We start from the raw sequence: 12,009 nt of genomic DNA on the forward strand, positions 1-12,009 counted from the left end.
ACTCTAAAACCTTTAACTGATTGATGTAACTTACAGGATAAAGTCCATGCTATTTTATAGTCTTGTTGCTCAATTTCTTTCTAGATATGTCTACCATTACGCTACTGTATCAGTTCACTGCTTCTACAAAACGTGTTGCTGAAACATGACTTCTATTCTCAGGTTTTATATGAGAATTATTTTGTCATGTCCAAAAGGGAGATAATATTTATTTTGTAGGACTTATTTTTGGTTAGGATCGGCTGAGATAATGCATGCAAATATACTTCGATTGCTGTAATATATGCTACAAATATTTATTTTACTCTAGAAAGTTATATGAATGTGTGTATTACCAATTATATTTCATACTAAACCCCATGATAGAATAAAGTGTTCAAACTAATCATTTGTCATATTTTAGTGTTTTCGTAATTTTTAATACTTCCACTTTTACTTATGTCATCTAATTTTCTAATTAGAAAGTTGTAGTCATAAATTAAACATTTTCAACATGAGAAGGTAGCAGACTGTTTTATGGTACCTAACAGCTTATTTAAGAAATACTGTATTAATTTATGCTTCTTTAAATAATACCTTTATTTTACTTTGAGCTAACCAGTCTTTAAGAAAAGTGGTTTTGTTGTTGTTTGTCAGTTGGTTAGTTGGTTTGCATTTAATTATATTGTTATTTCTTCAGCAGATTTTTGGATTATTAGAGTATTTATAATCCGTTCAAGATGTGACAATAGTGTTTGATCCCTTTCAGTGAAATTGCTTATTCCGTTCTTTTAATTATTGTATATCGGCTTTAATTTTCCCCCTCTCTCTTTCTTTAATTTAGCATGCCAGAGAGTACTGGTGGATCTTTTGGTATCTTTGATGAGTTCAAGAACATGTTCGGAAGAGCTAACCCTTCTTTTGAGAATATTTCTGGAGAAATCTCCTTGTACAGTAAATATGCTATAATTTGCCATTTTTTCACTGATACCTAATAGAATATTTTTTTATTATTTAGAAATCACTAAGCTCCCTCTTTTGATGTGGTAATTATTATATAGTCAGCTCCATGTTATTGCGTGTGAAATTCTCGATTATTTTGTTATTTACACAATTTTAACCATTTTGCTTCAATTTCGGCTAGCTAGACATATCATTGGGAACATAGTCCCTTTACCCCATTCCACCCCAAGTCTTTGTGCTTAAGAAATGCTAAATAATTTTAATTACTAAAGATTATTATAAGTAATTATAACCATTTTGAGAGTTACCCTTTTTTTAAAGAAAATTATTATTCACTCTTCATTGATCTTCTATCACTTGTCCATTGGTGCAGCTTAGTGATTTTTAGACCGTTCTTTGCTGAGAAACACATTTTTATAATGAAATCTTGACTAGAAGCATAAGCAAATAAAACAGAAAACTTTGGAGCTACTTTCTTTGAAGCAAGGTTGGAGGATGTTCCTGAGCCCTGCCCATTTCACCATCCCACTTGAGCCTTGTAGACCCCGAGGGAGCTCTGTGGAACACGAGGTCAAAAACCACTAGTGTAATGGAGAACAGTATGGAGGTTCCTTAAAAAACTAAAAATAGAATTACCATATGACCCAGCAATCCCACTACTGGGCATATACCCTGAGAAAACCATAATTCAAAAAGAGCCATGTACCACAATGTTCATTGCAGCACTATTTACAATAGCCAGGACATGGAAGCAACCTAAGTGTCCATCAACAGGTGAATGGATAAAGAAGGTGTGGCACGTATATACAATGGAATATTACTCAGCCATAAAAAGAAATGAAATTGAGTTATTTGTAGTGAGGTGGATGGACCTAGAGTCTGTCATACAGAGTGAAGTAAGTCAGAAAGAGAGAAACAAATACTGTATGCTAACACATATATATGGAATCTAAAAAAAAAAAAATGCTTCTGAAGAACCTAGGGGCAGGACGAGAATAAAGACTCAGACCTACTAGAGAATGGACTTGAGGACACGCGGAGGGGGAAGGGTAAGCTGGGACAAAGTGAGAGAGTGGCATGGACATATATACACTACCAAATGTAAAACCGATAGCTAGTGGGAAGCAGCCGCATAGCACAGGGAGATCAGCTCGGTGCTTTGTGACCACCGAGAGGGGTGGGATAGGGAGGGTGGGAGGGAGACGCAAGAGGGAAGAGATATGGAGATATAGGTATATGTATAGCTGATTCACTTTGTTATAAAGCAGAAACTAACACACCATTGTAAAGCAATTATACTCCAATAAAGATGTTAAAAAAAAAAAAAACCACTCGTGTAGACAATTGAGAACTGACTATATATTTATGGAATGTTTCTATTCTGTTTTTCTGAGTTCATTTATCATTGTAATAATCAACATTAGTTGTTATTTTATGCATGGGTAGGGCATTGTACTGGGTTAATCTTTTCTATTTTTTTACTTGTCTCCTTAGTCGTTGCTTTTCCCTTTAATTAAATACTTGTTTCCTGTCATCTCTTCTGTACATTCTGTGTTTGAGTTTAACCAAAAACTTGTAATTATAAATAAACCTAAAAACCTTATTTTAGTTTACCAAACAGAGATGAAAGAAATTTTATTTGATTAGGGAAAAGGCATGTAAAATAAGGTGGAAAGTAACGGAGCACTCAATTTTGTGAAGTCAGTCATGCTGTAAATGCCATTCAGAAATCTGAAGAATTTGTAAGGTCTCTTATTCTATCCCTCATTTAAAAATAATTGATAGAAGCAACTATAGTGTACTTGGGAATAAACATCTTTGCTAGAAATGATTCCTGATATAATAATTGTATTTAATTGCTAGTACTTAAAACCAACTCATAACTTTTTAGGTTTGTACCTTAAGAGCATCTAAATCTAAAACAAATTAACCACAAGAGATTACATATTTTAAGACTGAAATCTCTGTTTCATATTTTATCTTAACTACACACAAAAAATGAAAATTTTAATGATATAGTAGATAGGAAGGTCTTTAAATAGTAATGCTGATATGCATATGTACATGTTTGCATTTTCATTTATAACCTGACTTTCAAGATTATTATGTACCTTGTAACGTGATTGTAAAGTTTTGTGTGGTTTTCTTCTCCTCTAGGAAATTCTTCTTCTGGGTATTCTGAAAATTGTTGAAAGTGACATTACTATGAGTCCTTCACAGTATCTAACCTTCCCTTTGCTGCATACTCCAAATTTAAGCAATGGTGTTTCATCTTTTTCACAAAAGTGTCCCGGGATTCTAAACAGTAAGGCCATGGGGTTATTAAGAAGAGCACGAGTTTCGCGGAGCAAGAAGGAGGGTGACAGTGACAGTTTTCCCCAGCAGCTGCTTTCCTCTTGGCACGTAGCCCCCGTCCACTTGCCATTGCTAGGACAAAACTGCTGGCCACACCTGTCGGAAGGTTTCAGCGTTTCACTGTGGTTTAATGTGGAGCGCGTTCACGAAGCTGAGAGTACCACAGAAAAAGGAAAGAAGACAAAGAAAAGAAACAAATCGTTGATTCTACTGGATAGTAGTTTTGGTGGAACAGGTATGACAACAGCGTTATCTGTTGCACTAAGATTTTTCCGACGGCGGTTTTATAGTAGTTGAGCACTGAGAATACAGCAAAGCTCTGACTTACTCTCAACGTGTTCTTCACGTGGAATGCCTCAGCAGCGGCAGGCTCTGACTTACTGCAGCCTGAGTGGTCAGCTAGCCCTGAAAACTCCCTTTGCTTCTGCTCTTTTGCCTAGTGTGTATGGGAGCGGGGGTGGGGGGGGGAGGCAGGTGGGCCACATCTGCAACTGCTGCGGGGCTCACCAGCCCCATTGCTTGCCTCTTTCCTGGTCCCGTCACTGGGATAGGGTGGCTCCTGGTGTTTGAAAAGGAAAGGATAAAACCCTGTAGCCACTTTTCCATCCTTCTGCTACCGGTTTCCCACCTCCTATTAGTCCGCCTCCATTTCATCTCCTTTCTCTCTCGTAGTTCAAGCTCTCTTTCTTATGCTGTATCTTACCTCAGTGCCTCTCTCCTCGTTCCCATCACAGAAAGTTTAAATGCGTCAACCAACCTCCAGAGTGAGAATAAATTTCATTCCAGTTCTTTCTATAACTGCTCGAATTGCGATTATGCTACTAGGAAACTGCTAGGTAGAAAGAAGCTGTTCGTTAGAAAGCAGTTTATGGTGGTGGTAAGTAAAGCAGGTAGGCTAATTCTTAGGGTCCATGAATGAATGAAATGACTGAATGAGACAGGTGTTAAGGGGGTTATGATTATACGGAGGTGCTGGCCTCCATAGCTGCTCATTCCACAAGGTTTACACACGCCCACAGAGCCTCTGCTTCAGGACACTAGGCCTTCACCAGTATCTGGTTTCCAGGGAGGTCTCCTACCGCTGACCTGTAGATGGAACGGAAAACCTTAACGACACTGTCGAGATTGAAGGGTGGGAAATGTCACCTGATATCCACAGTTGGAGCTCTGAATCTACTTTTCCACAGACGTTATTTCCAAGTTATTAGCAGAACACACTTAGGTACTTTTATGGGTTAGCCTAGGAAGCTGAACTTTTAAGAAATCTTAGCAGATAATTTAATGTTTCAGGTAGTTATAGTGTTTTCTTTTGTGAATGGCATTTTGCCACCTAAGAATGGATAGCTCTGAACGATATACATGTGATGTCATTGATGATGGTGCTGTCTCATGTACATGGAGAGCTTTCTGGATTGTGTCACTTTGCTCTGCTCTTGCTATATGCATTTTTAATCTTCACAACATTTCAGTAAGGTGAGTGCTCATACTATCCGTATTTGTAGATGAAGTTAAGCAGCATGACCAATTTATGTGGCTGGTAAGTGCTGGAAATGGATTTAAACCCTCCTAAATTTAATTCCAGAGCTTAAATGTCACCACTACACTATAAACTGCAGATCTCTTTCTTACATATTAAGTGGGAGCAATCACAATGTAAACAGTCTCTAATAAAATGAATAAATATACACAATGACCTGAGAAAACTAAGTATTGGGAACATTTTTTAAATTTCTTATTGTAGATGTATTAGAAAACGTGTGTTTTAGAAAGATAATCTTGCATAAACATTTAAAATTAACATTTAAAAATAGTATACATACAAAAAAATTGAAGAAAGGTGAAGAAAATATTACAGTGATAACACATCCTTTGCCACTAAACCACTGTGTGCCATTGAGCAAGTTATTTAACCTCTCAGCACCTCAGTTCTGTCACCCTCAAAATGGGGATAATAATACTTATCTCACAAGATTGTCATGAGCACTAAATTAAGAAATATTTATAATATAACTACTCTGAATTCCTGAATACACACTGGTTTCTCTTCTGGTCTCTTAATTGTACAAGTTCAGATTTGATATGGAAACATTTTTTTCGATATCACTTAAGATATGAGTTCTCTATATATCTTATATCTTGGGCAATAGTCCTCAAGATAATCAATGAATTTAACTGTTCTTTTTTAAGACTGTTATCATTGCTAGGGGGAGTATTCTTAAAAATTGGTGGTGGTTGTTGTTTTTTTAATAAGTTTTTTTTTTGATATGGACCATTTTTTTAAAGTCCTTATTGAATTTGTTACAATGTTGCTTCTGTTTTATGTTTTGGTTTTTTGGCTGGAGGTACGTGGGATCTTAGCTCCTCAACCAGGGATCCAACCCGCACCCCGTGCATTGGAAGGCAAAGTCGTAACCACTGGACTGCCAGGAAAGTCCCTGGTGGTGGTTATACCCGTAGAAAATTGACAACCAATATATATGCAATCTGATAGCTGGCAGTGTTTATCTTCTCTAAAAGTCTGAGCCTTTGGGCATGCATTTTATATTTTGGTACATCTTAATGGAGCTTTACATGAAGTCATGAATCATGGTAATAGGTCGCATGGCTGAGGATTGAGCTCATCGTACATACTCAGGCAGTGCTAGGTTTTAAGTGGTGAGAAAGAGAAGTCAGGATAACCCGATGGCTCAAAGCCTCTAGCATTTACCTTCGCTTGCCTTGGAGAGACATGTTAGAGTTTCAGAATCACTCAGCACTTACATTCAGAGATCACGCACCAGGGACTCTAAACAAGGAATATATTCAAACACCACAATTTTTCTAAAAGGAATTTTAATATCAATTTTTTAAAAAAACAGCATGCTATTATTATTATTATTATTATAGAGATTTTTGGTGGTGCAAGACATGTGACAATGGTGTGTTCTACCTGGGCTGGGGCCCCGATGTCACCGTGACCCAGTCCAGTCGATAAAAGAATCATGGCACAGTGACATCACAGTGGTCGCTTCACTCCTGCAATTAGCCCTTGGTTATCATGTATTTTAAAACATTTAACAACTTCTGTTGCGCTCAATTACTGTTTTCACTCTTCATGCTTTTTTTTGGAGTTAACATCTAAACTTTGGAAATGTTGTTTGGAAATAAATGTTGTTTGTTTACCTGAAGTGTTCAGACATTCCAGGTAAATAGTTTACTACAAATGAACAACCATGCTTTGTAATCTTTTAGATTCACTTTTCCACTCATTTTTTATCAGTTGCTTAACTGATCATTCTAACATCTTTTTCTCATAGAGCACAACAGACCGGAAGGCGCAGAGTACGTGAGTCCCGGTGAAAGGCTCATAGAGGAAGGCTGTATTCATATGATCTCACTGGGATCCAAAGCGCTGATGATCCAAGTGTGGGCTGATCCCCGCAGTGGCACTTTTATCTTTCGGTAACGATTATCCTCAACCCATCATGAATAGCTCATGTATTTAAATAATTTATGTAAGAGACATTAATGTGAAATCTGCTAATAAAGATCATTACAGCAAGATAGAAAATTCTTTAAAAAAAGAAGATACATTCTAACAGTTATTAATACAGCCTTTGTAACAATATATTATTCTATCTAAAAGTCTATAATTAAACTCTGAAGTACATTATGTTAATTCTCAGTTGTATCTTAGACCAAATACTTACTGAAGTCTTATCTATGAAAGTATTCCATCAGATTGCAGTGATCTTATGATGCTGTTACCAGACAGCTGTTTTTCATGCAGATTATATATTTAAGAGCCACCATCCAATAAGCTTAGGTTCTCCTTGCTGTCTTGTCCTTTTTTTCCTACCTCCTTTGTTAACTAGTATAGATACAAGTCTTTTATTTGTATTGAGTGAGTATGACTAGTATGATACTATCTTTATAAAACTTTAAATGAAACATGTTGCTTAGGGATCTATGCTCTGTAAACGTAATAAAGGTTACTTGGTACATTATATAAATTATATCTTAATTCTCTTAGTAATCCCTCGAAGTAGGTTAGACCAACAATACATCCTGGCATTTAGATATTTATGTATAATATGTATTAATTTTTGTATGAACCAAATATTACACTGTAATTTCTAAAAAGGCAATGACTGTGTAGATAGTACTAATAAAAATTTTTTTTGCAAATTGAATTCTGAAGATTATTGCCCAAATTGTTAACACTAGCAAATGAGCCAAATCTATTTTAGTTCATGAATTGAGGTAATAGTATAATAAAATAACTAAGCAGATTACGGTGTAAAACAAAAGACCTACTGACTTTTCAAGTTAGTTTAATAATAGAACTGATTTTTAATTTCACTTAAATATCTAGAATTGTAGTTGATATACATGTTAAAAACTGAGATCAGAAATTTCATGTTTTTAGCCTATACCTTTTCTCTTTTTTGTGCAGTGTGTGCATGGATTCAAATGACGATACGAAAGCTGTTTTACTAGCACAGGTTGAATCACAGGAGAATATTTTCCTTCCAAGCAAATGGCAACATTTAGTACTCACCTACTTGCAGCAGCCCCAAGGGAAAAAGAATATCCATGGGAAGATCTCCATATGGGTCTCTGGACAGAGGTATGAAACATTTTTAGTAAATACTTATTAATGTCAGTTATAATTTTAATTATTCTGTTACAGCTTCTGAAACAGATTACAGAAAACTATAGATGAAATTTTACTATATATTAACATAAGAGTCTGTCAAGTTAGATATTTTTTCCTATTTATCACTTTCATACAAAATTAATTCCCCTTAGAAATAATTGTTGAAGATTAATGTTTGGATTTGTGGAGCATGCAGAAATCTGAACATTTAGGCACTCATGTAGAACGTATATTTACATCAAGCAACTGAACCTGTAATTTAGTCCATCAAGCCCATATGTTATAAAATGAATCCATAAGGAATTATTTAAATTAAGTGGCTAATAAAGCTAATACCTAAATTAAATCAGAGTTGCAAAAGAAATTAGAATGACTAGAGAAAAATATAAGCCAATGTATCAGGTGATAGATTAAGATAGGGTCCTAGAAATATGCCAGGTGATAGATTCGGTTATAGTACTATATGACTTTTACAAACCAGGAGAATTGTGAGTCAAATTAATAAGAAATGTTTTGTAGAGTATCTTAATGTAAACTGTAACACTAAGAGAACTATAAGGTATCTTGGAAATTGTAAGCATTGGGAAGTATTTTATTGAATGAAATAGCATGAAAGGGGATACAGAATTGGAAACTAGTGTAACATGGGAAAGGCCCAAGCTGGCTGGAAGGAACAGTCTAAGTTGAATAATGAGCAAGAAGAATGAGTGGGCATGGTGATACTATGTGACAGCAGCTTTGAATCCAGGATGAGGAGTCTAGATTTAATCGAATGGTCTAAAATATTGCATACCTATTATGTTGCAGACCTTTTGCCAGGTGCGTTTTATACATGATCTTCCAGTTCTCTCAAAGGTCCCTCGAAGTAGATTAGATCATAGAGATAACATATACCCGTAGCACAGATTAACCTCTTTTTTCATTCATTTGTTCATCCAATACTTACTGAGGAATTATTATGTGCTGAGCACATGCTATATCAGGCTTGGGGGCTTGGTGAACAAGACAGACACGTTGCCTGCCTTTTGGGGCTCGCAGTCCCGTGAGGGAGCAGACAGCAAGCATACACGATTAAATGAGTGTGTACAAAGCATGACAAGGACTGTGGGGATAACAAATGTGTCCTGAGACAGAAAATACCAGGTTTGCTACTTAAGAGAGGCACACCAGGGAAGACCTATCTAGGAACAGTTTATTTAAGCTGAGACCTGAAGGAGATGGAGCTTTCCATGAGCAGGAGGGAGGAAGAGTGAGCGGGCCAGGCAGAGGAAAGGGCCTGTGGGAACCAAGGGAAGGCTGTGTACCGGTCAGCACTGCAGTGGCTGTGGGAGTTGATTGCTTACAGCCGTCCAGCCTCAAGAAGGTAGGGGAAGGGTCTTGTGAACGGCTCTAGGGTAGCCAGTCCACAGTATCTGTCACAGGAAACAGTTTATTCATTTAAAAAAAATACATGAAAATATGTCATTGAAGCTCAATTTCCATAGTCCAAATAAAATATTTTCTGAGAAGTTCTGTCTTCACAGCTGCCTAAGCCTGAATGACAGCCGTAGCCAATCACTGTTTGTTTCCAGAGCCTTGAGTTAGATTGCTTGGGACTGGGGATGGGGCTGGGAGAGAGTCTCCTGGACTCTCTCCTCCTCATTTCTTGAGCTCTCAGCACACACCAGGCAGTGAAGTAAGCACTTGACGTGGATGACCTCAATTAGTCCTCCCAACAGCATGATGAAAGAGGTGTACTTTACATGTGAGGCAGCTGAGACCCAGGGTAGGGCAAGGTAACTGACCCAAAGCCCTACCAGCAGTGAGGAGGGCGGCTGAAACTCAAACTGGACTCTTGAGTCTGGATAGAGCCTGCTTTAAAACCCTGTGCTTTTACTAACCTGACAGCGTTTTGGTGAATCAGGCCAGCTGACAGATACAGGAATCATAAACTAATCATTAGACATGTTCAGAGTGAGAGTCTAGCTGTTCTCTGTGGCCAGTTCTGAAGTTATGAGTATAGTCACTTGATTCACATAGCACTAATTTTTACCCACCCACTTATTTCTTCATTACTTTGAGGGAATTTTTTCCCCTTTGGTACAAGTTAATGATTTTATCTATTAATAGAGCAATGAGCAAGTGACCAAGGATGAATATATTATTCTGTTGATTTAAATTCGGCACTATCTTCATCACTCTCTGAACTAATAGAATAATTTCTACAAATAATACATTTCAAGATGTAATGACACTGAAAAAACCTATTAATATTTTCTATTAATTTTTATTTGATGAACAGCACACTAATATGGTAGGAATATATGGCACATAGTAGATAGTATGAATTATTTTAGTGTTTGTTGAACTCATCTTGCATTGACCTTACAGTAAGTTTTCTTTACCCATAAAAACTGTATTGTCATAATGCCACTAGGTGGCAGTACTGTTTCAGTCACAGCCATTTAGTTGGTTCAAGAAAGATGCCTGTACAGTAATAGAAGTTATCTCACTCTAATGTTGTATGTCAATTATACCTCAGTAAAAAAAGCTCACATCTTTCCTTTGTTAAAAATATTCCTATTAAAATAGTTAAATTTATATGCTAAGTATGAAACAGAAAGCCTTAGGGGAAAGTTTTTAAATACATACATACCAAAATAGAATATCTCATTATTAGCTTATTCTAAGTCCTTTGTCTTATTCACAAACTTTGTCTTTATAAGCTACCTTCATTATCTTAATATGGAGGTTAAAACATTTCTAAAATGGGGGTAGAGCTTGGCACTCTGCCGTTTCAACTAGAGGATGAAGTTCTCCCATCATGGATGTCTGTCTAGGAGAAACCGTTAGTTTACCTCTTCCTACTCTGCCTTTTGTAAGGATTCCTGTAACCTTTATATGAAGAAAAGCAAGAGACTAATCAAAAGCTCGGTAATGATTTAGCACTGAAAAAACAGAAAATGCCAAAAAGCATTGGCGTTTTAGTGCCTTGTCAGAGCAAAACCTGAAGAAGTGATATTCTTTTTCTGATTAGTTTTTGAAGCCCTCATAGAGGACATGAGATTTTAGGAATTGTTTACTGAGGTGGGAGACTTTCTGGTAAAATCAGGGGGAGGTGGTAGATTTATATCTTAAACCAGGAAGGTGAATGTGCAGAAGTCAAGTGGCAAAGAAAGCTTGCAGCAAATGTCCGGTCATACTTCCCATGGCCTGGTGTAGGACCATCAGGCATCTCTATTCTACTCCCATCCTCTGGGGCTTGTGGACCAGCAGCACCTTGGACCAAGACACAAGAGAATCAGTCCCCCTCTCTCTCCCATCACCAGCTATCTGATACCGAACCAAGAAACTTGTTCAAGAATTTCCTGTTTTTAAACATTCATACTTTAAAAATCCCTAGTACTCACTGAAGTAACTGATTTAACTTTGTTTTTAACGTAGGAAGCCTGATGTTACTTTGGATTTTACGCTTCCAAGAAAAACAAGTTTGTCATCTGACAGCAATAAAACATTTTGCATGGTCGGCCATTGTTTATCATCCCAAGAAGAATTTCTGCAGTTGGCTGGCAAATGGGACCTGGGAAATTTACTTCTCTTCAGTGGTATATTTTTCCCCTTCAAAGCATTTCCAAATTTTTCTTTCAGTTAACAAATATTAGACTAAGTTAATTATCCTGGATAAAGTATTAATCCCTGTTCCTTCACTTGTACTTAGTAAGTACTGTATTTCCTAGGTTCCAAGATGTACTTTTAAAATATTTTAAGATTTTTATAATCTAGGTGTTTCTTATAATTGATACATTCATTTAATGTAGAGGTGCACATCCTACCCCCATACCCTCCCCAAAAGAGAAGCTTATATTAAATCAACTTTATAATCCTGGAAAATGCACTGTTATGACAGGTACCCTTAGACTGGTTGTCTCTTTTATTTATAATTTTAGTATATTATATTAAAAAATACCACATTTTAAGGGAAAAAGAAATATGTGATTTTAAAAAATATATCACTAAACCTGGCACGTAATAGCATTCAGACAGTGTTTATTGAATAGATGGATGGACGAAGGAATAAAGATCCACATGTTATT

At 36.6% G+C, this 12,009-nt stretch overlaps 1 protein-coding gene across 1 annotated transcript in view; it reads left to right on the forward strand.

Moving 5' to 3' along the window:
* LYST (lysosomal trafficking regulator) overlaps positions 1-12,009 on the forward strand; it is a 160,661-nt gene that overhangs the window by 33,521 nt on the left and 115,131 nt on the right. The window contains exons 11-15 of the mRNA XM_036828433.1: positions 824-933; positions 3,100-3,532; positions 6,594-6,738; positions 7,733-7,906; positions 11,360-11,520. Of these exons, the coding sequence (XP_036684328.1) occupies positions 824-933; positions 3,100-3,532; positions 6,594-6,738; positions 7,733-7,906; positions 11,360-11,520 (1,023 nt within the window). The remainder of the gene's footprint in view (positions 1-823; positions 934-3,099; positions 3,533-6,593; positions 6,739-7,732; positions 7,907-11,359; positions 11,521-12,009) is intronic.

Source organism: Balaenoptera musculus, chromosome 16 (assembly GCF_009873245.2).
Source record: "Balaenoptera musculus isolate JJ_BM4_2016_0621 chromosome 16, mBalMus1.pri.v3, whole genome shotgun sequence".
Taxonomy (NCBI): domain Eukaryota; kingdom Metazoa; phylum Chordata; class Mammalia; order Artiodactyla; family Balaenopteridae; genus Balaenoptera; species Balaenoptera musculus.